At 50.4% G+C, this 25,131-nt stretch overlaps 1 protein-coding gene across 2 annotated transcripts in view; it reads left to right on the top strand.

Moving 5' to 3' along the window:
* The window catches only part of AHNAK (AHNAK nucleoprotein), a 31,465-nt gene extending 9,233 nt beyond the window's left edge, over nt 1–22,232 (top strand). For both annotated transcript variants that reach the window (XM_034932788.3, XM_063608514.1), the window contains exons 2-5: nt 1,566–1,664; nt 2,035–2,191; nt 2,946–3,133; nt 4,062–22,232. In XM_034932788.3, coding sequence (XP_034788679.2) covers nt 2,035–2,191; nt 2,946–3,133; nt 4,062–21,392 — 17,676 coding nt within the window. In that variant the 5' untranslated portion in view covers nt 1,566–1,664 and the 3' untranslated portion in view covers nt 21,393–22,232. The remainder of the gene's footprint in view (nt 1–1,565; nt 1,665–2,034; nt 2,192–2,945; nt 3,134–4,061) is intronic.
* Nucleotides 22,233–25,131: the final 2,899 nt, after the last annotated feature.

The raw sequence follows: 25,131 nt of genomic DNA, 5'->3' as shown, positions 1-25,131 counted from the left end.
CCTGGGTACTGGGTGAGACTGGGTGGCCCAAGTCTCTGTCTCTGAGGGAGGTGGAACACTAACATTCTTGCTTGGAGGCAGACTCTGAGGAGGCTCCCACCTGTTACAAGCAGCAGACCTGGGGTGGAGTAGGCAAAAGACTTACAGACTCGGTCGGCCGGGTGCGGTGGTCACGCCCGTAATCCCAGCACTTTGGGAGGCCAAGGCGGGTGGATCACAGGGTCAGGAGTTCAAGACAAGCCTGGCTAAGATGGTGAAACCCCATCTCTACTAAAAATACAAAAATTAGCCGGGCATGGTGGCGGGCGCCTGTAATCCCAGCTACTCGGGAGGCTGAGGCAGGAGAATTGCTTGAACCTGGGAGGGGGAGGTTGCAGTGAGCTGAGATCGTGCCATTGCACACCAGTCTGGGCTACAAAGTGAGATTCCGTCTCAAAAAAACAAAAAGGAGTTACAGACTCGGGTCCAAGCCCAGCATAGTTGTGCTCTCATGTATACCCCGGGTAAGCTGTTCTCTCAGAGACTCAGTCTCTGTCTGTGAAATTGGCACAGTAACATCTCCCTCTTGAAGCTGTGGTTGAGAATGTGGGTAGATGCTGGGCGTGGTGGCTCCTGCTTATAGTCCCAGCACTTTGGGATTGTTTGAGCCCAGGAGTTCCGGACCAGCCTGGGCAACATGGCAAAACCCCATCTCTCCAAAAATACAAAAATTAGCCAGTTGTGGAGGCACGTGGCTGTGGTCCGAGCTACTTGGGTGGGTGAGGCAGGAGGATCACTTGAGCCCAGGAGGTCGAGGCTGCAGTGAGCCGTGATTGCGCCCCTGCACTCCAGCCTGTGTGACAGAGCCAGACCCTGTCTCAAAAAAATAAAAAGAGGCCAGGTGCGGTGGCTCACGCCTGTAATCCCAGCACTTTGGGAGGCTGAGGCGGGCAGATCATGCGGTCAGGAGATCGAGATCATCCTGGCTAACACAGTGAAACCCCATCTCTACTAAAAATACAAAAAATTAGCCGGGTGTGGTGCATGGTGGCGGGCGCCTGTAGTCCCAGCTACTCGGGAGGCTGAGGCAGGAGACTGGCGTGAACCCGGGAGGCGGAGCTTGCAGCGAGCCGAGATCCGCTATTGCACTCCAGCCTGGGCAACAGAACGAGACTCTGTCTCAAAAAAAATAAATAAATAAAATAAATAAAATACATAAATAAAAAGAATGTGGCAAGAGTGTGCATGTGAAGCGGCTCCTGCCGGCCAGTGCTCTATTTTTTCTCCTTTATTGCCTCCATTTTCACAGATGAGGAAATGGAGGTTCAGAAAACTGAAGTGTCTTGGCCAGGGTCCCACAGCTAGAAGGAGGCAGAGCCAGGATCTGACTGCAAGTCTGGCTCCTCTGAAGCCCCTTTCTGCTATGCCGGGCTGGAGAGTCATGGACGAGTGGAATTGACGGCGGTGGTGGGGGTCGGGTTCTGAGCTGGCCTGGGTAGCAGAGGACCTGGCTATCCCTTGGGTGGGGACTTGGAGCAAGCCGACTGCCGACCGGAGTGCGAGCATCATCGTGAACTTTTCCCTAGGTTGTGACCGAGATTCCCGACGAGAGAGACTGAGGGGAAGAGAGGAAGGAGGGGCGGGCTCCTGGCAAGGCATTTGCTCCTGAGCGGAATCCTGCAAAGGTCAGTAGGTGGGAGAGGCAGAGAGAGGCGGAGGTGATGGGATGTGGGGAGGGTGGGCCCTGTGTGGATGGGAGGCTGGGGCCGTGGGGGACAGGGATGAAGGGCCAGCTACCTCCGGGTCCAGTTGCCTCTGCTGTCTCCTTTCCATCTTCTTTGCTGTGCCTTGGGAGAACTTCCACAGTGGAAGGACGTGAGACGAATTACCCCACCCCCAACACCTCATCTGGCAGGTGAGCCGGCTGCAGGGGCAGGTGCATTGCTGAGGGCCCCACTCCCTGGAGTTCATAGCGCCAGAGATTGCTAGCTTTCCCATGCCCTCATGTCCTCCCACCCCCACTGACCCCAGTTCCATTTCCTCACCTCATTCCAGATGGAGAAGGAGGAGGAGACAACCCGGGAGCTGCTGCTGCCCAACTGGCAGGGTAGTGGCTCCCACGGGCTGACCATCGCCCAGAGGGACGACGGCGTCTTTGTGCAGGAGGTGACGCAGAACTCCCCTGCGGCCCGCACTGGGGTGGTCAAGGAGGGTGAGTCACCCCAGGGTGTGGACTGGGTGCTGGAGGTTGGGGGGTCGGTGGGGGTGTTGGAGGGAAGGGCAGGGAGCAGGCAGAAGTGGGTGAGTGGCTATCGAGGGCCCATTCCCAGTGGCATCAGGGTGGTTGGTACCCAAGCCTTGCCCTCCCTTGGCCACTCTGTGTCTGTCACTTGTGGTCCTCAGGGGAGGCAGCTGTGTGGGGTAGTGGACACCTGGTCCTCAGATCTGACTCCACCACCCACTAGCTCTGCAGATTTGGGCAAATGAGTTGGCCTTTTTTTTTTTTTTTAGATGGAGTTTTGTTCTTGTTGCCCAGGCTGGAGTGCAATGGCGCTATCTCAGCTCACTGCAACCTCCGCCTCTTGGGTTCAAGCGATTCTTATGCCTCAGCTTCCGGGGTAGCTGGGATTACAGGCATGCGCCACCACACCAGACTAATTTTGCATTTTTAGTAGAGACGGGGTTTTTCTATGTTGGTCAGGCTGGTCTCGAACTCCTGACCTCAGGCGATCCACCTGCCTCGGTCTCCCAAAGTGCTGAGATTACAGGTGTGAGCCACTGCACCTGGCCCCCACAAATTGGCCTTTCTAAGCCTCAGTTTCCGTGTCTGTACAATGGGTATTACCATGCCCACTTTGCAGGGTGGTCATGAGTTCAAGTCAGTTCAGTGCCCAGTGTGTGGTGGCTGTGTGCGGTTTCCCTGAGGCTCTTTGGGCCTTACCTGCTTCCTGCTCTTCCCTGCTCAGGGGACCAGATTGTGGGTGCCACCATCTACTTTGACAACCTGCAGTCGGGTGAGGTGACCCAGCTGCTGAACACCATGGGGCACCACACGGTGGGCCTGAAGCTGCACCGCAAGGGGGACCGCTCCCCCGAGCCTGGCCAGACCTGGACCCGTGAAGTCTTCAGCTCCCGCAGCTCTGAAGTGGTTCTGGTGAGTACCTCGCCGGCCCATCTGTGCCCTGAGCTCCCCCGGCCACGCCGGCCTGCTGACCCCACTCCTGAGCCTTCCATGTGCCTCCGGGCCCTCTCTTTTTGCTCCTTCTTCTCCTCTCACCTGTCTTCACTCTCTTGAGCCCTTGGCCACCCTGTTTCTTTCCGCTTTCGTGTGACATGTGGCTGTGCTCCCTCTAAATGTCTTCAATCAGTCTCTTCAGAGCGGCCACAGTATGGGAACTGACTTGTGCAGCCCGGCCCTAGATGCTAGGAGGAAGGTCAGCTGCTTTGCAAGAATCTTTGAAATGACTTCACAGGTGCCCAGCTCCACCTCACAGACACCATTTTTCTCTCTGCAGAGGCCTGATACATTCTCTGGGTCAGATGCTGGGCAGCAAAGTGCCTGTGGGGACATTGGTCCTTCTGATGGCTTGTTTATTTAACAAATAATGGGTCCTCAAAGTGAGACTGTTAACCCAAGCACAACCAGTCTCTTAGGCTCAACGAGTGCTTTCAGGGTACAAGGGCCTCTGAGAAGATTCCCCTCCTGATTAAACAAACAAGCCAGTGGCTTGAGAGTTGGGAGCTGAAGGGCCTGGTCTCTTGGGAGGTGTCCCTGGCACAGGCTGATTTGAATCTCTAACTGAATGGAAATCCTCCCAGTCCAAGAGTATACCTCCCACTCCCTCCCCACAGTTTTTGCTTAGCGGTATGACCTCCAGAGAATTTCTGATTTCCTCCTGTGATGTGGCTGTCAGCCCCTTTCTTCACTCCCCTGTGCTGTGCCCCAGGAGGCTCCATGGACCTCTGTTTTGGTCCCAGCTTCTCTGGGAAACAGGCAACGTGTTGTCGGCTGGGCTGTGGCCGGGCATCTGCTAACTCAGGCAGACTCTGCTGCAACCTCTGCCCGGCGTGTCTTTCTGCAGAGCGGGGATGATGAGGAGTACCAGCGCATCTATACCACGAAGATCAAGCCACGGCTGAAGTCGGAAGATGGAGTGGAAGGAGACCTCGGGGAGACCCAGAGCCGCACCATCACAGTGACCAGAAGGGTCACAGCCTACACTGTGGATGTGACTGGCCGGGAAGGAGCCAAGGACATAGACATCAGTAGCCCTGAATTCAAGATCAAGATTCCAAGACATGAACTGACTGAAATCTCCAATGTGGATGTGGAGACCCAGTCTGGGAAGACCATGATCAGACTGCCCTCGGGCTCGGGGGCAGCCTCTCCGACAGGCTCTGCTGTGGATATCCGAGCAGGGGCCATTTCTGCTTCAGGACCAGAGCTCCAAGGTGCTGGCCACTCGAAGCTCCAGGTCACCATGCCTGGGATAAAGGTGGGAGGCTTAGGTGTCAATGTCAATGCAGAGGGCTTGGACTTGGGTGGCAGAGGAGGGGTCCAAGTTCCAGCAGTGGACATTTCATCTTCTCTTGGGGGTAGGGCAGTAGAGGTACAGGGCCCATCTCTGGAGAGTGGTGATCATGGCAAAATTAAATTTCCCACCATGAAAGTGCCGAAATTTGGTGTCTCAACAGGGCGTGAGGGCCAGACACCAGAGGCAGGGCTGAGGGTTTCTGCACCTGAAGTCTCTGTGGGGCACAAGGGCGGCAAGCCAGGCTTGACTATCCAAGCCCCTCAGCTGGAAGTCAGTGTGCCCTCTGCCAATATTGAGGGCCTTGAGGGGAAGCTGAAGGGCCCCCAAATCACTGGGCCATCACTTGAGGGTGACCTAGGCCTGAAAGGTGCCAAGCCACAGGGGCACATTGGGGTGGACGCCTCTGCTCCCCAAATTGGGGGTAGCATCACTGGCCCCAGTGTGGAAGTTCAGGCCCCTGACATTGATGTTCAGGGGCCTGGGAGCAAACTGAATGTGCCCAAGATGAAAGTCCCCAAGTTCTCTGTATCAGGTGCAAAGGGAGAGGAAACTGGGATTGATGTGACACTGCCTACAGGTGAAGTGACTGTTCCTGGGGTCTCTGGGGATGTCAGCCTGCCTGAGATTGCTACTGGTGGGCTGGAAGGAAAGATGAAAGGTACTAAAGTGAAGACTCCTGAAATGATTATTCAGAAACCTAAAATCTCCATGCAGGATGTGGATCTGAGCCTTGGGTCTCCTAAACTGAAAGGAGATATTAAGGTTTCTGCTCCTGGGGTGCAAGGTGATGTTAAAGGCCCTCAAGTGGCACTTAAAGGCTCCAGAGTGGACATAGAGACACCAAACCTAGAGGGAACCTTGACAGGCCCTAGGCTTGGCAGTCCTTCCGGGAAAACCGGAACCTGTAGGATCTCTATGTCAGAAGTAGACTTAAATGTGGCCGCACCTAAAGTGAAAGGGGGTGTAGATGTCACACTCCCCAAAGTAGAAGGGAAAGTCAAAGTCCCTGAAGTTGATGTCAGAGGCCCCAAAGTGGATGTCAGTGCCCCAGATGTCGAAGCGCATGGCCCAGAATGGAACCTGAAAATGCCCAAGATGAAAATGCCCCCGTTCAGCACTCCAGGAGCCAAAGGGGAAGGTCCAGATGTGCATATGACTCTACCCAAAGGAGATATCAGTACTTCAGGGCCCAAGGTCAATGTGGAAGCCCCAGATGTCAACTTGGAGGGTCTGGGGGGAAAACTTAAAGGCCCCGATGTTAAGCTGCCTGATATGAGTGTCAAGACACCAAATATCTCCATGCCTGATGTAGATTTGCATGTGAAAGGTACAAAGGTGAAGGGAGAGTATGATGTAACTGTACCAAAGCTTGAAGGAGAACTCAAAGGCCCAAAAGTGGACATTGATGCCCCAGATGTGGATGTTCATGGCCCAGACTGGCACTTGAAGATGCCCAAGATGAAAATGCCCAAATTCAGTGTGCCAGGGTTCAAAGCAGAGGGCCCAGAAGTGGATGTGAACCTGCCCAAGGCTGATGTGGACATTTCCGGGCCCAAGATAGATGTTACTGCTCCTGATGTGAGCATTGAGGAACCAGAAGGGAAATTGAAAGGGCCCAAGTTTAAGATGCCTGAGATGAACATCAAAGTCCCCAAGATCTCCATGCCTGATGTGGACTTACATCTGAAAGGCCCTAACGTAAAGGGAGAATATGATGTCACAATGCCAAAGGTTGAAAGTGAGATTAAAGTTCCTGATGTTGAACTTAAAAGTGCCAAAATGGACATTGATGTCCCAGATGTGGAGGTTCAAGGCCCAGACTGGCACCTGAAGATGCCCAAGATGAAAATGCCCAAGTTCAGCATGCCTGGCTTCAAAGCAGAGGGCCCAGAAGTGGATGTGAACCTGCCCAAGGCTGACGTGGACATCTCAGGACCCAAGGTGGGTGTTGAAGTTCCAGATGTGAATATTGAAGGACCTGAAGGAAAGCTGAAGGGCCCCAAGTTCAAGATGCCAGAGATGAATATCAAGGCCCCCAAGATCTCCATGCCTGATGTGGACTTGCATATGAAAGGTCCTAAAGTAAAGGGAGAATATGATATGACAGTGCCAAAGCTGGAAGGGGACCTGAAAGGCCCAAAAGTAGATGTCAGTGCCCCAGATGTTGAAATGCAGGGTCCTGACTGGAACTTGAAGATGCCAAAGATTAAAATGCCCAAATTTAGCATGCCCAGCCTCAAAGGAGAGGGGCCAGAATTTGATGTGAACCTGTCCAAAGCGAATGTGGACATTTCTGCACCAAAAGTAGATACTAATGCTCCAGATCTGAGCCTTGAAGGACCTGAAGGGAAGTTGAAAGGCCCGAAGTTTAAGATGCCTGAGATGCACTTCAAAGCTCCTAAGATGTCTTTGCCAGATGTTGACCTGGATCTTAAAGGACCCAAAATGAAAGGAAATGTAGATATCTCTGCATCAAAGATAGAGGGTGAAATGCAGGTTCCAGATGTGGACATCAAAGGTCCCAAGGTAGATATTAAAGCACCAGATGTGGAAGGCCAAGGCCTGGACTGGAGCCTGAAAATACCCAAGATGAAAATGCCCAAGTTCAGCATGCCCAGCCTCAAAGGCGAGGGCCCAGAAGTGGATGTGAACTTGCCTAAGGCTGACGTTGTTGTCTCAGGACCCAAGGTGGACATTGAAGCCCCAGATGTGAGCCTCGAAGGTCCAGAAGGGAAGCTGAAGGGTCCCAAGTTTAAGATGCCTGAGATGCATTTCAAGACCCCCAAGATCTCCATGCCTGATGTGGACTTACACTTGAAAGGCCCCAAAGTCAAAGGGGATGTGGATGTGTCTGTGCCCAAGGTAGAAGGTGAAATGAAAGTGCCAGATGTTGAAATCAAAGGACCCAAAATGGACATTGATGCCCCAGATGTGGAGGTTCAAGGCCCAGACTGGCACCTGAAGATGCCCAAGATGAAAATGCCCAAGTTTAGCATGCCTGGCTTCAAAGGAGAGGGCCCAGAAGTGGATGTGAACCTGCCCAAGGCTGACATTGATGTCTCAGGACCCAAGGTGGATGTTGAAGTCCCAGATGTGAGCCTTGAGGGCCCGGAAGGAAAGCTGAAGGGCCCCAAGTTTAAGATGCCTGAGATGCACTTCAAGGCCCCCAAGATCTCCATGCCTGATGTGGACCTGAATCTTAAGGGGCCAAAATTGAAGGGAGATGTGGATGTGTCCTTGCCTGAGGTAGAAGGTGAAATGAAAGTGCCAGATGTTGACATTAAAGGGCCCAAAGTTGACATTAGTGCTCCAGATGTGGATGTTCATGGCCCAGATTGGCACCTGAAGATGCCCAAGGTGAAAATGCCCAAGTTCAGCATGCCCAGCTTCAAAGGAGAGGGCCCTGAAGTGGATGTGAAGCTGCCCAAAGCTGACGTTGATGTCTCAGGACCCAAAATGGATGCTGAAGTTCCAGATGTGAATATTGAAGGTCCAGACGCAAAACTAAAAGGTCCCAAATTCAAGATGCCAGAAATGAGTATAAAGCCTCAGAAGATATCCATACCAGATGTTGGTTTGCATTTGAAAGGTCCTAAAATGAAAGGAGATTATGATGTTACAGTTCCAAAAGTAGAAGGAGAGATAAAAGCTCCTGATGTTGACATCAAAGGCCCCAAAGTTGACATTAATGCACCAGATGTGGAGGTTCATGGCCCAGACTGGCACCTGAAGATGCCCAAGGTAAAAATGCCCAAGTTCAGCATGCCTGGCTTCAAAGGAGAGGGCCCAGATGTGGATATGAACCTGCCCAAGGCTGACCTTGGTGTTTCAGGACCCAAGGTGGACATTGATGTTCCAGATGTGAATCTTGAAGCTCCAGAGGGGAAACTAAAAGGCCCTAAGTTCAAGATGCCAAGCATGAATATACAGACGCACAAAATCTCTATGCCTGATGTTGGACTTAATTTGAAAGCCCCTAAACTGAAAACTGATGTAGATGTTTCCCTTCCCAAAGTGGAAGGAGACTTGAAGTGTCCTGAAATTGATGTGAAAGCCCCTAAGATGGATGTGAATGTTGGTGATATTGATATTGAAGGTCCAGAAGGGAAGTTGAAGGGCCCCAAGTTTAAGATGCCTGAGATGCATTTCAAGGCCCCCAAGATCTCCATGCCTGATGTGGACTTACACTTGAAAGGCCCCAAAGTCAAAGGGGATATGGATGTGTCTGTGCCCAAGGTAGAAGGTGAAATGAAAGTGCCAGATGTTGACATTAAAGGGCCCAAAGTGGACATTGATGCCCCAGATGTGGAGGTTCACGGCCCAGATTGGCACCTGAAAATGCCCAAGATGAAAATGCCCAAGTTCAGTATGCCTGGCTTCAAAGCAGAGGGCCCCGAAGTGGATGTGAATCTGCCAAAGGCTGACATTGATGTGTCTGGACCCAGTGTGGACATTGATGCTCCTGATTTGGATATTGAGGGACCAGAAGGAAAGTTGAAAGGCTCCAAATTTAAGATGCCCAAGTTGAATATAAAAGCTCCCAAGGTCTCCATGCCAGATGTGGACTTGAATTTGAAGGGACCCAAACTGAAGGGAGAGATAGATGCTTCTGTGCCGGAACTGGAAGGTGATCTCAGAGGGCCGCAAGTTGATGTCAAAGGTCCTTTTGTGGAAGCGGAGGTGCCTGATGTTGATCTGGAGTGTCCTGATGCAAAGTTGAAAGGGCCCAAGTTTAAGATGCCTGAGATGCACTTCAAGGCCCCCAAGATCTCCATGCCTGATGTGGACTTACACCTGAAAGGCCCCAAAGTCAAAGGGGATGCGGATGTGTCTTTGCCAAAATTGGAGGGAGATTTAACAGGCCCCATTGTGGATGTGGAGGTGCCTGATGTTGAGCTGGAGTGTCCTGATGCAAAGTTGAAAGGCCCTAAATTTAAGATGTCAGACATGCACTTCAAGGCCCCCAAGATCTCCATGCCTGATGTGGACTTACACCTGAAAGGCCCCAAAGTCAAAGGGGATGCGGATGTGTCTTTGCCAAAATTGGAGGGAGATTTAACAGGCCCCAGTGTGGGTGTGGAGGTGCCTGATGTTGATCTGGAGTGTCCTGATGCAAAGTTGAAAGGGCCCAAGTTTAAGATGCCTGAGATGCACTTCAAGACCCCCAAGATCTCCATGCCTGATGTGGACTTACACCTGAAAGGCCCCAAAGTCAAAGGGGATATGGATGTGTCTGTGCCCAAGGTAGAAGGTGAAATGAAAGTGCCAGATGTTTACATCAAAGGACCCAAAATGGACATTGATGCCCCAGATGTGGATGTTCTTGGCCCAGACTGGCACCTGAAGATGCCCAAGATGAAAATGCCCAAGTTCAGCATGCCTGGCTTCAAAGCAGAGGGCCCAGAAGTGGATGTGAACTTGCCCAAGGCTGATGTTGTTGTCTCAGGACCCAAGGTGGATGTTGAAGTCCCAGATGTGAGCCTTGAAGGTCCAGAAGGGAAGCTGAAGGGCCCCAAGTTTAAGATGCCTGAGATGCACTTCAAGGCCCCCAAGATCTCCATGCCTGATGTGGACTTACACTTGAAAGGCCCCAAAGTCAAAGGGGATGTGGATGTGTCGGTGCCAAAATTGGAGGGAGATTTAACAGGCCCCAGTGTGGATGTGGAGGTGCCTGATGTTGAGCTGGAGTGTCCTGATGCAAAGTTGAAAGGGCCCAAGTTTAAGATGCCTGAGATGCACTTCAAGACCCCCAAGATCTCCATGCCTGATGTGAACTTAAACTTGAAAGGCCCCAAAGTCAAAGGGGATATGGATGTGTCTGTTCCCAAGGTAGAAGGTGAAATGAAAGTGCCAGATGTTGACATCAAAGGGCCCAAAGTGGACATTGATGCCCCAGATGTGGATGTTCATGGCCCAGACTGGCACCTGAAGATGCCTAAGATGAAAATGCCTAAGTTCAGCATGCCTGGCTTCAAAGGAGAGGGCCCAGAAGTGGATGTGAACTTGCCCAAGGCTGACGTTGATGTCTCAGGACCCAAGGTGGACGTTGAAGTCCCAGATGTGAGCCTTGAAGGTCCAGAAGGGAAGCTGAAGGGCCCCAAGTTTAAGATGCCTGAGATGCACTTCAAGACCCCCAAGATCTCCATGCCTGATGTTGATTTCAATTTAAAGGGACCCAAAATCAAAGGAGATGTTGATGTTTCTGCCCCAAAGCTGGAGGGAGACTTAAAAGGTCCAGAATTGGATGTCAAAGGTCCCAAATTAGATGCTGACATGCCAGAAGTAGCTGTGGAAGGCCCAAATGGCAAGTGGAAAACTCCTAAGTTCAAGATGCCAGATATGCACTTTAAAGCTCCCAAAATCTCTATGCCAGACCTCGATCTACACTTGAAGAGCCCCAAGGCAAAAGGAGAGGTGGATGTAGATGTTCCCAAATTGGAAGGGGACCTTAAAGGGCCACGTGTGGATGTCAGTGGGCCAGACATTGACATTGAGGGACCAGAGGGCAAATTGAAAGGCCCTAAGTTCAAGATGCCTGATATGCATTTCAAAGCCCCCAATATTTCTATGCCTGATGTTGACCTAAATCTCAAAGGACCCAAAATCAAGGGGGATGTGGATGTGTCTGTGCCTGAGGTAGAAGGTAAACTTGAAGTACCAGATATGAACATCAGGGGCCCCAAAGTTGATGTAAATGCCCCCGATGTCCAAGGTCCAGACTGGCACCTGAAGATGCCCAAGATGAAAATGCCCAAGTTCAGCATGCCTGGCTTCAAAGCAGAGGGCCCTGAAGTAGACGTCAACTTGCCTAAGGCTGACGTTGACATCTCAGGACCCAAGGTGGACATTGAAGGCCCTGATGTTAATATTGAAGGACCAGAGGGAAAGTTGAAAGGGCCTAAGTTAAAGATGCCAGAGATGAACATCAAAGCCCCCAAGATCTCCATGCCTGACTTTGATTTGCATCTGAAAGGTCCCAAGGTGAAGGGCGATGTGGATGTTTCTCTGCCCAAAGTGGAAGGTGACCTCAAGGGCCCCGAAGTTGACATCAAGGGGCCCAAAGTGGATATTAATGCCCCAGATGTGGGTGTTCAAGGCCCCGACTGGCACCTGAAGATGCCCAAGATGAAAATGCCAAAGTTCAGCATGCCTGGCTTCAAAGGAGAGGGCCCAGATGTGGATGTGAAGCTGCCCAAGGCTGACATTGATGTCTCAGGACCCAAAGTGGACATTGAAGGCCCTGATGTTAACATTGAAGGACCAGAGGGAAAGTTGAAAGGGCCTAAGTTCAAGATGCCAGAGATGAATATCAAAGCCCCCAAGATCTCCATGCCTGATATTGACTTAAACCTGAAAGGACCCAAAGTGAAGGGTGATGTGGATGTTTCCCTTCCTAAAGTGGAAGGTGACCTCAAGGGCCCAGAAGTTGACATCAAGGGCCCAAAAGTGGACATTGACGCACCTGATGTTGATGTTCATGGCCCAGACTGGCACCTAAAGATGCCCAAGATAAAAATGCCCAAGATCAGCATGCCTGGCTTCAAAGGAGAAGGTCCAGATGTGGACGTGAACCTGCCCAAGGCTGACATTGATGTCTCAGGACCGAAAGTGGATGTTGAATGTCCCGATGTGAATATCGAAGGACCTGAAGGAAAGTGGAAAAGTCCAAAGTTTAAGATGCCAGAGATGCATTTTAAGACTCCAAAGATATCCATGCCAGATATTGACCTGAATCTCACAGGTCCAAAAATAAAAGGAGATGTGGATGTTACAGGCCCTAAGGTAGAGGGAGATCTGAAAGGTCCTGAAGTTGACCTCAAAGGCCCCAAAGTGGACATTGATGTCCCAGATGTTAATGTTCAGGGTCCAGACTGGCACCTGAAGATGCCCAAGATGAAAATGCCCAAGTTCAGCATGGCTGGCTTCAAAGCAGAGGGCCCTGAAGTGGATGTGAACCTGCCCAAGGCTGACATTGATGTCTCAGGCCCCAAAGTGGATGTTGAAGGCCCTGATGTTAACATTGAAGGACCAGAGGGAAAGTTGAAAGGGCCTAAGTTCAAGATGCCAGAGATGAATATCAAAGCCCCCAAGATCCCCATGCCTGACTTTGATTTGCATCTGAAAGGTCCCAAGGTGAAGGGCGATGTGGATGTTTCTCTGCCCAAAGTGGAGGGTGACCTCAAGGGCCCTGAAGTTGACATCAGGGGTCCCAAAGTGGACATTGATGTCCCGGATGTGGACGTTCAAGGCCCAGACTGGCACCTAAAAATGCCCAAAGTGAAAATGCCCAAATTCAGCATGCCTGGCTTCAAAGGAGAGGGCCCAGATGTGGATGTGAACCTGCCCAAGGCTGACCTTGATGTCTCAGGACCCAAGGTGGACATTGATGTTCCAGATGTGAATATCGAAGGCCCAGAGGGAAAGTTGAAAGGTCCCAAATTCAAAATGCCTGAGATGAACATCAAAGCCCCCAAGATCTCCATGCCTGACATTGATCTTAACCTGAAAGGTCCCAAAGTGAAGGGTGACATGGATGTGTCTCTGCCAAAAGTGGAAGGTGACATGAAAGTTCCTGACGTGGATATTAAAGGCCCCAAAGTGGATATTAATGCCCCAGATGTGGATGTTCGAGGCCCAGACTGGCACCTGAAGATGCCTAAAATAAAAATGCCCAAGATCAGCATGCCTGGCTTCAAAGGAGAAGGTCCAGAAGTGGATGTGAACCTGCCCAAGGCTGACCTTGACGTCTCAGGACCCAAGGTGGACGTTGATGTTCCAGATGTGAATATTGAAGGTCCAGATGCGAAACTGAAGGGCCCTAAATTCAAGATGCCAGAGATGAACATCAAAGCTCCTAAAATATCAATGCCTGATTTGGACCTCAATCTTAAAGGCCCTAAAATGAAAGGAGAGGTGGATGTTTCACTTCCAAATGTAGAAGGTGATTTGAAAGGACCTGCTCTTGACATAAAAGGCCCAAAGATAGATGTAGATGCTCCAGATATTGACATTCATGGCCCAGATGCCAAATTAAAAGGTCCAAAACTGAAGATGCCTGACATGCATGTAAACATGCCCAAGATCTCCATGCCAGAAATTGACTTGAATTTGAAAGGCTCAAAGCTTAAGGGAGATGTTGATGTCTCTGGGCCCAAGTTGGAAGGTGACATTAAAGCTCCCAGTTTGGATATAAAGGGCCCAGAAGTGGACGTTTCCGGTCCTAAGCTTAATATTGAAGGCAAGTCAAAGAAATCTCGTTTTAAGCTTCCCAAATTTAATTTTTCGGGCTCCAAAGTTCAGACACCTGAAGTGGATGTCAAAGGTAAAAAGCCAGATATTGACATAACAGGTCCAAAAGTTGATATTAATGCCCCTGATGTCGAGGTCCAAGGAAAAGTGAAAGGATCCAAGTTTAAAATGCCTTTCCTGAGTATTTCATCTCCCAAAGTTTCTATGCCTGACGTGGAGCTAAATTTGAAAGGTCCCAAAGTCAAAGGAGACTTAGATATTGCAGGTCCCAATTTAGAAGGTGACTTTAAAGGCCCCAAAGTGGATATTAAGGCACCAGAAGTCAATCTTAATGCACCTGATGTGGATGTTCATGGTCCAGACTGGAATCTGAAAATGCCCAAGATGAAAATGCCCAAATTCAGTGTGCCTGGCTTAAAAGCAGAAGGGCCAGATGTAGCTGTGGATCTACCAAAAGGAGACATCAACATAGAGGGCCCAAGTATGAACATTGAGGGCCCAGATCTCAATGTGGAAGGTCCGGAGGGAGGCTTGAAAGGTCCCAAATTCAAGATGCCTGACATGAATATCAAAGCTCCCAAGATCTCCATGCCTGACATTGACTTAAACTTGAAAGGCCCCAAGGTGAAAGGTGATGTGGATATTTCTCTTCCCAAACTTGAAGGGGATCTGAAAGGGCCAGAGGTTGATATCAAAGGCCCTAAAGTGGACATCAATGCCCCAGATGTGGATGTTCATGGTCCAGACTGGCATCTGAAGATGCCCAAAGTGAAAATGCCCAAGTTCAGCATGCCTGGCTTCAAAGGAGAAGGCCCTGAAGTCGATGTTACCCTCCCTAAAGCTGACATTGACATTTCTGGTCCCAATGTAGACGTTGATGTTCCAGACGTGAATATTGAAGGTCCAGATGCAAAGCTGAAGGGCCCCAAGTTCAAGATGCCTGAGATGAACATCAAAGCCCCCAAGATCTCCATGCCTGACTTTGACCTGAACTTGAAGGGACCCAAAATGAAGGGTGATGTGGATGTGTCTTTGCCCAAAGTGGAAGGTGATCTAAAAGGCCCTGAGGTGGACATCAAGGGCCCCAAAGTGGACATTGACACTCCTGACATTAACATCGAAGGCCCAGAGGGTAAATTCAAGGGACCCAAATTTAAGATACCAGAGATGCACCTGAAGGCTCCCAAAATATCGATGCCTGACATTGATTTAAACCTGAAGGGCCCCAAAGTCAAGGGCGATGTGGATGTTTCTCTGCCCAAAATGGAAGGTGACCTCAAGGGTCCTGAAGTTGACATCAAGGGCCCCAAAGTGGACATTAATGCTCCAGATGTTGATGTTCAAGGCCCAGACTGGCACCTGAAGATGCCCAAGGTGAAAATGCCCAAGTTCAGCATGCCTGGCTTCAAAGGAGAGGGCCCAGATGTGGATGTGAACCTGCCCAAGGCTGACCTTGATGTCTCAGGACCCAAGGTGGACATTGATGTTCCAGATGTGAATATCGAAGGCCCAGAGGGAAAGTTGAAAGGTCCCAAATTCAAGATGCCTGAGATGAACATCAAAGCCCCCAAGATCTCCATGCCTGACATTGATCTTAACCTGAAAGGACCCAAAGTGAAGGGTGATATGGATGTGTCTCTGCCAAAAGTGGAAGGTGACATGAAAGTTCCTGACGTGGATATTAAAGGCCCCAAAGTGGATATTAATGCCCCAGATGTGGATGTTCGAGGCCCAGACTGGCACCTGAAGATGCCTAAGATAAAAATGCCCAAGATCAGCATGCCTGGCTTCAAAGGAGAAGGTCCAGAGGTGGACGTGAACCTGCCCAAGGCTGACCTTGACGTCTCAGGACCCAAGGTGGACGTTGATGTTCCAGATGTGAATATTGAAGGTCCAGATGCAAAACTGAAGGGCCCTAAATTCAAGATGCCAGAGATGAACATCAAAGCCCCCAAGATCTCCATGCCTGACTTTGATTTGCATCTGAAAGGCCCTAAGGTGAAAGGAGATGTGGATGTTTCTCTGCCTAAGATGGAAGGTGATCTAAAGGCCCCTGAAGTTGACATCAAGGGCCCCAAAGTGGACATTGATGCCCCAGATGTGGATGTTCATGGCCCAGACTGGCACCTGAAGATGCCCAAGGTGAAAATGCCCAAATTCAGCATGCCGGGATTTAAAGGAGAGGGCCCAGAAGTGGATGTTAATTTGCCCAAAGCTGACATTGATGTCTCAGGACCCAAAGTGGACATTGACACTCCTGATATTGATATTCATGGTCCAGAAGGGAAACTGAAGGGCCCCAAATTTAAAATGCCTGACCTGCACCTCAAGGCACCAAAGATCTCTATGCCTGAAGTTGACCTGAATCTGAAAGGTCCAAAGATGAAGGGCAACGTGGACGTTTCTCTGCCCAAAGTGGAAGGCGACCTCAAGGGCCCTGAAGTGGACATCAAGGGCCCCAAAGTGGACATTGATGTCCCAGATGTGGACGTTCAAGGCCCAGACTGGCACTTAAAAATGCCCAAAGTGAAAATGCCCAAGTTCAGCATGCCTGGCTTCAAAGGAGAGGGCCCAGATGTGGATGTGAACCTGCCCAAGGCTGACCTTGACGTCTCAGGACCCAAGATGGACATTGATGTTCCTGATGTGAATATCGAAGGTCCAGATGCGAAACTAAAGGGCCCTAAATTCAAGATGCCTGAGATGAACATCAAAGCCCCCAAGATCTCCATGCCTGACTTTGATTTGCATCTGAAAGGTCCCAAGGTGAAGGGTGATGTGGATGTTTCCCTTCCTAAAGTGGAAGGTGACCTCAAGGGCCCAGAAGTTGACATCAAGGGCCCCAAAGTGGACATCAATGCCCCTGATGTGGATGTTCATGGCCCAGACTGGCACCTGAAGATGCCCAAGGTGAAAATGCCCAAATTCAGCATGCCAGGATTCAAAGGAGAGGGCCCAGATGTGGATGTTACCCTTCCTAAGGCTGACATTGAGATTTCTGGCCCCAAAGTGGACATTGATGCCCCTGATGTCAGTATCGAAGGTCCAGATGCAAAACTCAAGGGTCCGAAGTTCAAGATGCCAGAGATGAACATCAAGGCCCCCAAAATCTCCATGCCTGACATTGACTTTAACTTGAAGGGTCCCAAAGTGAAGGGTGATGTGGATGTCTCTCTGCCCAAAGTGGAAGGTGATCTCAAGGGCCCTGAAATTGACATAAAAGGCCCCAGTTTGGACATTGACACGCCTGATGTCAATATTGAAGGTCCAGAAGGAAAATTGAAGGGGCCCAAATTTAAGATGCCTGAGATGAACATCAAAGCTCCCAAAATCTCTATGCCTGACTTTGATTTGCACCTGAAAGGTCCCAAGGTGAAGGGTGATGTGGATGTTTCACTACCTAAGGTGGAAGGTGATCTGAAAGGGCCAGAGGTAGACATTGAAGGTCCTGAAGGGAAGCTCAAAGGTCCCAAGTTTAAGATGCCTGATGTACATTTCAAAACCCCACAAATCTCCATGAGTGACATTGATTTGAATTTGAAAGGACCTAAGATAAAAGGAGATATGGACATTTCCGTTCCTAAACTGGAGGGAGATCTGAAAGGTCCCAAAGTGGATGTCAAAGGCCCTAAAGTGGACATTGACACTCCTGATATTGACATTCATGGTCCAGAAGGGAAACTGAAGGGCCCCAAATTTAAAATGCCTGACTTACACCTCAAGGCACCGAAGATCTCTATGCCTGAAGTTGACCTGAATCTGAAAGGTCCAAAGGTGAAGGGCGACATGGACATTTCTCTGCCCAAAGTGGAAGGCGACCTCAAGGGCCCCGAAGTTGACATCAGGGGCCCCAAAGTGGACATTGATGTCCCAGATGTGGACGTTCAAGGCCCAGACTGGCACCTAAAAATGCCCAAAGTGAAAATGCCCAAGTTCAGCATGCCTGGCTTCAAAGGAGAGTGCCCAGAAGTGGATATGAACCTGCCCAAGGCTGACATTGATGTCTCAGGACCCAAGGTGGACATTGATGTTCCTGATGTGAATATCGAAGGTCCAGATGCGAAACTAAAGGGCCCCAAGTTCAAGATGCCTGAGATGAACATCAAAGCCCCCAAGATCTCCATGCCTGATATTGACTTAAACCTGAAAGGACCCAAAGTGAAGGGCGATGTGGATGTTACCCTTCCTAAAGTGGAAGGTGACCTCAAGGGCCCAGAAGCTGACATCAAGGGCCCAAAAGTGGACATCAACACCCCTGATGTGGATGTTCATGGCCCAGACTGGCACCTGAAGATGCCCAAGGTGAAAATGCCTAAATTCAGCATGCCTGGCTTTAAAGGAGAAGGTCCAGATGTGGATATGAGCCTGCCCAAGGCCGATATCGATGTCTCGGGACCCAAGGTGGACGTTGATGTTCCAAATGTGAATATCGAAGGTCCAGACGCAAAACTGAAGGGCCCCAAGTTCAAGATGCCTGAAATAAATATCAAAGCTCCCAAGATCTCCATACCTGATGTTGACCTGGATTTGAAAGGACCCAAAGTAAAAGGAGATTTTGATGTGTCTGTCCCTAAGGTTGAAGGGACTTTGAAAGGCCCAGAAGTAGATCTTAAAGGTCCACGTCTGGATTTCGAAGGCCCTGATGCCAAACTCAGTGGCCCATCTTTGAAGATGCCATCGCTGGAGATATCTGCTCCTAAAGTAACTGCTCCTGATGTTGATTTGCATCTCAAGGCACCAAAAATTGGATTTTCAGGTCCGAAGTTAGAAGGTGGTGAAGTGGACCTCAAGGGACCCAAAGTTGAAGCTCCAAGCTTAGATGTACACATGGACAGCCCAGATATTAACATCGAAGGGCCAGATGTTAAAATCCCCAAATTTAAGAAACCCAAGTTTGGATTTGGGGCAAAAAGCCCCAAAGCTGACATCAAGTCACCTTCACTGGATGTCACTGTTCCTGAGGCAGAGCTGAACCTTGAGACTCCTGAAATTAGTGTTGGTGGCAAGGGCAAGAAAAGTAAGTTTAAAATGCCTAAAATTCATATGAGTGGTCCTAAAATTAAGGCCAAAAAACAGGGATTTGACCTGAATGTTCCTGGGGGTGAAATTGATGCCAGCCTCAAGGCTCCGGATGTAGATGTCAACATCGCAGGGCCGGATGCTGCACTCAAAGTCGACGTGAAATCGCCCAAAACCAAGAAAACGATGTTTGGAAAAATGTACTTCCCAGATGTAGAGTTTGACATTAAATCACCTAAATTTAAAGCTGAGGCCCCTCTCCCTAGCCCCAAACTGGAGGGTGAACTCCAGGCACCTGATCTGGAACTTTCTTCGCCAGCGATTCACGTCGAAGGTCTTGACATCAAGGCGAAGGCTCCCAAGGTCAAGATGCCAGATGTGGACATCTCAGTGCCAAAAATAGAGGGTGACCTGAAAGGCCCCAAAGTGCAGGCAAACTTGGGTGCACCTGACATCAACATCGAAGGCCTAGATGCTAAAGTCAAAACACCGTCCTTCGGCATTTCTGCCCCTCAAGTCTCCATCCCTGATGTGAATGTAAACTTGAAAGGACCAAAGATAAAGGGTGATGTCCCCAGCGTGGGACTGGAAGGACCAGATGTAGATCTGCAAGGTCCAGAAGCAAAAATTAAGTTCCCCAAGTTTTCCATGCCCAAGATCGGCATCCCAGGTGTGAAAATGGAGGGTGGGGGAGCCGAGGTCCATGCCCAGCTACCCTCTCTTGAAGGAGACTTGAGAGGACCAGATGTTAAGCTCGAAGGGCCCGATGTTTCTCTAAAGGGGCCAGGAGTAGACTTGCCTTCAGTGAACCTCTCTATGCCAAAAGTCTCTGGGCCTGACCTTGATCTGAACTTGAAAGGACCAAGTTTGAAGGGAGACCTGGATGCATCTGTTCCCAGCATGAAGGTGCATGCTCCAGGGCTCAACCTCAGCGGTGTCGGTGGCAAAATGCAGGTGGGAGGAGACGGTGTGAAAGTGCCAGGGATCGATGCCACAACAAAGCTTAACATTGGGGCACCAGATGTGACACTGAGGGGACCAAGCCTGCAGGGAGATCTGGCTGTCTCTGGTGACATCAAATGCCCTAAAGTATCCATAGGAGCTCCTGATCTAAGCTTGGAGGCATCCGAAGGCAGCATTAAACTTCCCAAAATGAAGCTGCCCCAATTTGGCATCTCTACTCCGGGGTCCGACTCGCACGTCAGTGCCAAGGGGCCACAGGTTTCTGGCGAGCTGAAGGGGCCAGGTGTGGATGTGAACCTGAAAGGGCCTCAGATTTCAGCACCGAATGTGGACTTTAACTTGGAAGGACCAAAAGTGAAAGGGAGCCTTGGGGCCACTGGTGAGATCAAAGGCCCCACTGTTGGAGGAGGTCTTCCAGGCATCAGTGTTCAAGGCCTAGAAGGAAACCTCCAGGTGCCTGGAATTAAGTCCTCTGGATGTGATGTGAACCTGCCAGGCGTGAATGTGAAACTCCCAACTGGGCAGATTTCTGGGCCTGAAATCAAAGGTGGTCTGAAAGGTTCAGAAGTAGGTTTCCATGGGGCTGCTCCTGATATCAGTGTGAAGGGGCCTTCCTTTAATATGGCATCTCCTGAGTCAGATTTTGGCATCAACTTGAAGGGCCCAAAAATCAAAGGAGGTGCGGATGTTTCAGGGGGTGTCAGTGCCCCAGACATCAGCCTTGGTGAAGGGCATTTGAGTGTTAAAGGTTCCGGGGGTGAGTGGAAGGGACCCCAAGTCTCCTCTGCTCTCAACTTGGACACATCTAAGTTTGCTGGGGGCCTTCATTTCTCAGGACCAAAGGTGGAGGGAGGTGTGAAAGGAGGTCAGATTGGACTCCAGGCTCCTGGGCTGAGTGTGTCTGGGCCTCAAGGTCACTTGGAAAGTGGATCTGGAAAAGTAACATTCCCTAAAATGAAGATCCCCAAATTTACCTTCTCTGGCCGTGAGCTGGTTGGCAGAGAAGTGGGGGTGGATGTTCACTTCCCTAAAGCAGAGGCCAGCATCCAAGCTGGTGCCGGAGACGGCGAGTGGGAAGAGTCTGAAGTCAAACTGAAAAAGTCCAAGATCAAAATGCCCAAGTTTAATTTTTCCAAACCTAAAGGGAAAGGTGGTGTCACTGGCTCACCAGAAGCATCCATTTCTGGGTCCAAAGGTGACCTGAAAAGTTCAAAGGCCAGCCTGGGCTCTCTGGAAGGAGAGGCAGAGGCCGAAGCCTCTTCACCGAAAGGAAAATTCTCCTTATTTAAAAGTAAGAAGCCACGGCACCGCTCAAATTCATTCAGTGATGAAAGAGAGTTCTCTGGACCTTCCACCCCGACGGGGACGCTGGAGTTTGAAGGTGGGGAAGTGTCGCTGGAAGGTGGGAAAGTTAAAGGGAAACACGGGAAGCTGAAATTCGGTACCTTTGGTGGATTGGGGTCAAAGAGCAAAGGTCATTATGAGGTGACTGGGAGCGATGATGAGACAGGCAAGTTACAGGGGAGTGGGGTGTCCCTGGCCTCTAAGAAGTCCCGACTGTCCTCCTCTTCTAGCAATGACAGTGGGAATAAGGTTGGCATCCAGCTTCCCGAGGTGGAGCTGTCAGTTTCCACAAAGAAAGAGTAGCAGGCCTTTGTATGTGTGTACATATATATATATAACAAAACATCAGCCTTGGGTGGTGTGTTCCTATATAAACTCCAAAGGGAAACACACCGACTGCCTCAGCAATCATGCAAAGACCTTGCCTGGCCCGGTGGCAAGCGCTGAAAAACCGACCGCCTGTAGGCTCCTGGAACTATACAGATAGGTAAAGAGTTCCAAGTTCGTCCAGCCCATGTGCAAAGTCAACAGTATTTGCCTTAAGATTTCATATATATATATTTTTTTGCATTGACTGCTGAGAGCTCCTGTTTACTAAGCAAGCTTTTGTGTTTATTATCCTCATTTTTACTGAACATTGTTAGTTTTGGGGTAATGGAAACCCACTTTTTCATTGTAATGACTTTGGGGGCTTTTGTTAGTAAGGGTGGGTGGGGTGATGGGTTGCAGACGGAGGTCAGGTCTTCCTCTTTCCTGAGACTGGATCTGTTCAAACAGCAAACGCCCACAGATGGCCCAGAGGTGGTGGTAGTCAGGGTGTGTGGGTGTTTTTAGGGTTCTTTAGTGTTGCTTCTTTCACCCAGGGATGGTGGTCCCAGCCAGTTTGGTGCTGACGGTGAGAGGAAATTAGAATCTGTTTGCAAATTGTCCAACCCACCCCCTCAACATGAGGGGCTTCCATTTTCTGTGTTTTGTAAGGGAACTGTTTCCTTCATGCCGCCATGTTCCTGATATTAGTTCTGATTTCTTTTTAATAAATGTTATCATGATTAAGAAAATTTCCAGCACTTTAATGGCCAATTAACTGAGAATGTAAGAAAATTGATGCTGTACAAGGCAAATAAAGCTGTTTATTAACCTTGATGTCTTGTGCCTTTGCATTCTGTGTTGTGGGGGCGTGAAACCTGGGGAAGCTGCACAGCCAGCTTTGAGTGTTCAGACCGGATCCATCTGGTGGCATTGCTAGTTTCATCAGTGACTTTAAGACAGTGACCTTCGGGAGGTAGTGGGAGAAAATCTTTGCTTCTTGATTCTCATGGTGAGGCTGGTTGTGCCATTGCTGAGAAATCAAGAAGAGGCTTGGCCTCGGGACCCACTCACCTACTTTGCATCCTCACATATGAATATACAATTCAGAACTGGTTCTAAATGGGTTACAGATGTGAACAGTTAAAAGGCCTCCTGGAATTACCGAAAGGGCTCTGCTTGTGAATCACCGCTCTGCCATTTATTCCTGACATGGCTGCAGGTTTGCTGAGTAACCGCTGTCGCCCAGGCTGGAGTGCAGTGGCACAATCTTGGCTCACTGCAACCTCCTCCTCCTGGGTTCAAGCGATTTTCCTGCCTCAGCCTCCCGAGTAGCTGGGATTACAGGCCCCTGCCTCTACGCCTGGCTAATTTTTGTATTTAGTAGAGACGAAGTTTCACCATGTTGGCCAGGCTGGTCTCAAACTCCTGACCTCCAGTGATCCACCCGCCTCGGCCTCCCAAAGTACTGGGATTACAGGCATGAGCCACTGCGCCCAGCCAGGGTGCTGATCTTGTGTAAGTTATCTTTGTGGTTCTTTCTAGTCCATTTTAGGGCTAAACATTATGGAAAATTCTTCTGACCAAAGTCCCCTTTTGATTTCCAGCTCTGTTGACAATATGTGGGGGTGGGGGAGGAGTGGTTCTAGTCACTGACTCCTAATGTTGGTCATTGCTGGGCAGAGGGTGATGCTGTCTTGTACTTGGACCAAGCTTGTCCCCCTCGCCATTCCTTAGAGATGCCCCATTTCTGCCAGTGGAGGCAGCTCTGCACCTCTCTGGATCCCCCCAGAACAGAGATAAAATAGCTCCCACCCCATCCTTCCCTGTTTAGTACCAGCTTGTCAGTGGGATCTCATGCCTTCCCTAGCTTCATCCGTCCTCACCGTGGCCAGCAGAGCCAGAGTGAATGATGTGATGGGTGTGAAAAACTGGAATGCCTTGAGCCCTGGCAATAAACCCGTGGAAATCATGCATGTACCAGGGACGGCGAGGCCAGTGATCTCATTGGGTGGGACAGTCAGTGGGTGGTGGGTAGGATGGAGAAGGGACAAGGCAACTAGCTGTACAAACTTGAGAGTCTTCTAGCCACCTTCTTCTCAATGTCAGGTCTGGGCTGGAGGCAGTGGCCACAGAACACGAATGCTGCTTCCCGCAGTGATGGTTACCACAGCAGCGACGGCATGGGAGGAGACACGGGCTTATGTGGTGTGTGGAGGGCGCACCCCAGCTCCCTCGCCCTGCCCATGCTCCTTACCCCTGCCCTCCCTCAGTTCCTGATGGGGTGGTCCAAGTTATCCCCTAAAGTCTTTTTTTTTTTTTTTTTGAGACAGAGTCTCACGCTTGTTGCCCAGGCTGGAGTGCAATGGTGTGATCTTGGCTCACTGCAAACTCTGCCTCCCGGGTTCAAGAGATTCTTCTGCCTCAGCCTCCTGAGTAGCTGGGATTAAAGGCGCCTGCCACCATACCTGGCTAATTTTTGTATTTTTAGTAGAGATGGGGTTTTGCCATGTTGGCCATGCTGGTCTCGAACTCCTGACCTCATAATCTGCCTACCTTGGTCTCCCAAAGTGTTGGGATTACAGGCGTGAGCCACGGCACCCGGCCTATCCCCTAAAGTCTTGCAGGAACCAGCCTTGCAAGGTCTGACACTCTAAGGTCCTGGTTCCTGCACTCGAGGGTGAGAGCAGCGTCAGGAGACTGGGAAGGGGCTGGACTCTGTGATGTTCTTTCCCAGAGTTCAGCAGGGAGCAATTGCAAGGACTGCAGTCTCAAGGTCAGCCTCGCTTTAGGCAGTGTGACTGTGTGTGGACAGTGGTGTAGTTAAGGGGGCATCTGGGAAAACAGAATTATTTTGAAATACACCATGGGCTCACAAATGGCAGGGAATAGTGAACAGTTCCTCCCTTCCTTCCTTCCTCCCTCCCTCCCTCCCTTCCTTCCTTCCTCCCTTGCCTCCTTCCTTCCCTTCCTCCCTCCCTCCCTCCCTCCCTTCCTTCTTCCTAACAGGATCTTGCTCTGTCACCCAGGCTGGAGTGCAGTGGCACGATCTCAGCTCATTGCAACCTCCACCTCTCAAGCTCAACTACCACGCCGGGCTAATTTTTGTATTTTTTGTAGAGACGGGGTTTCACCATGTTGCCCAGGCTAGTCTCAAACTCCTGAGCTCAATCAATCACTCCCTCCTTGGCCTCCCAAAGTGCTGGGATTACAAGCATGAGCCACCGCGCTTAGCCCAGGGAATAATTTTCATAAACTCACACTCATTTCTCTATCTGTCAGGTTCCCTCTCGCAAACTTAGTTCCATTTGAAGATAGTTCAATCAGAGAGACTTAATAAAGAGACAGTTTATGGAGTAGTGGGCAGGGGCAAAGGAGGCCACAAGGGGTGGTGAGACCCCCAGGGGCAGTAGGAAGCTGGTACTATCCCTGGCCCTGAAGGATATGAGGAAGAAGTGGTGTTCCTGAAGTCCAGCGTGCACTGGAGGTAGAGGAGGAATCCTCAGTGGGGACTATAGCCATAGAGGACCAGCATCTGCCAGAACTGCCTGCCGTGTGAAGCAGGGAGGAACACCCTGACCCCTCTCTCCACTGGAGGGCACGGGAGCCCAGGTGTTGCAGCTGATCCACCTCCTGGGGCACAGAGTCGGGCAGAGAAGCAGGAGCAGGGGTCTGAAGGTGGAGGGAACAGATAGAGAATAACCAGGACAAGGCCAGGTGCAGTGGCTCACGCCTG

This window comes from Pan paniscus, chromosome 9 (genome assembly GCF_029289425.2).
Source record: "Pan paniscus chromosome 9, NHGRI_mPanPan1-v2.0_pri, whole genome shotgun sequence".
In the NCBI taxonomy this organism is placed as follows: Eukaryota; Metazoa; Chordata; class Mammalia; order Primates; family Hominidae; genus Pan; species Pan paniscus.
Note: the sequence above shows the minus strand (reverse complement) of the source record. Positions and strands in the feature narration are given on the sequence as shown.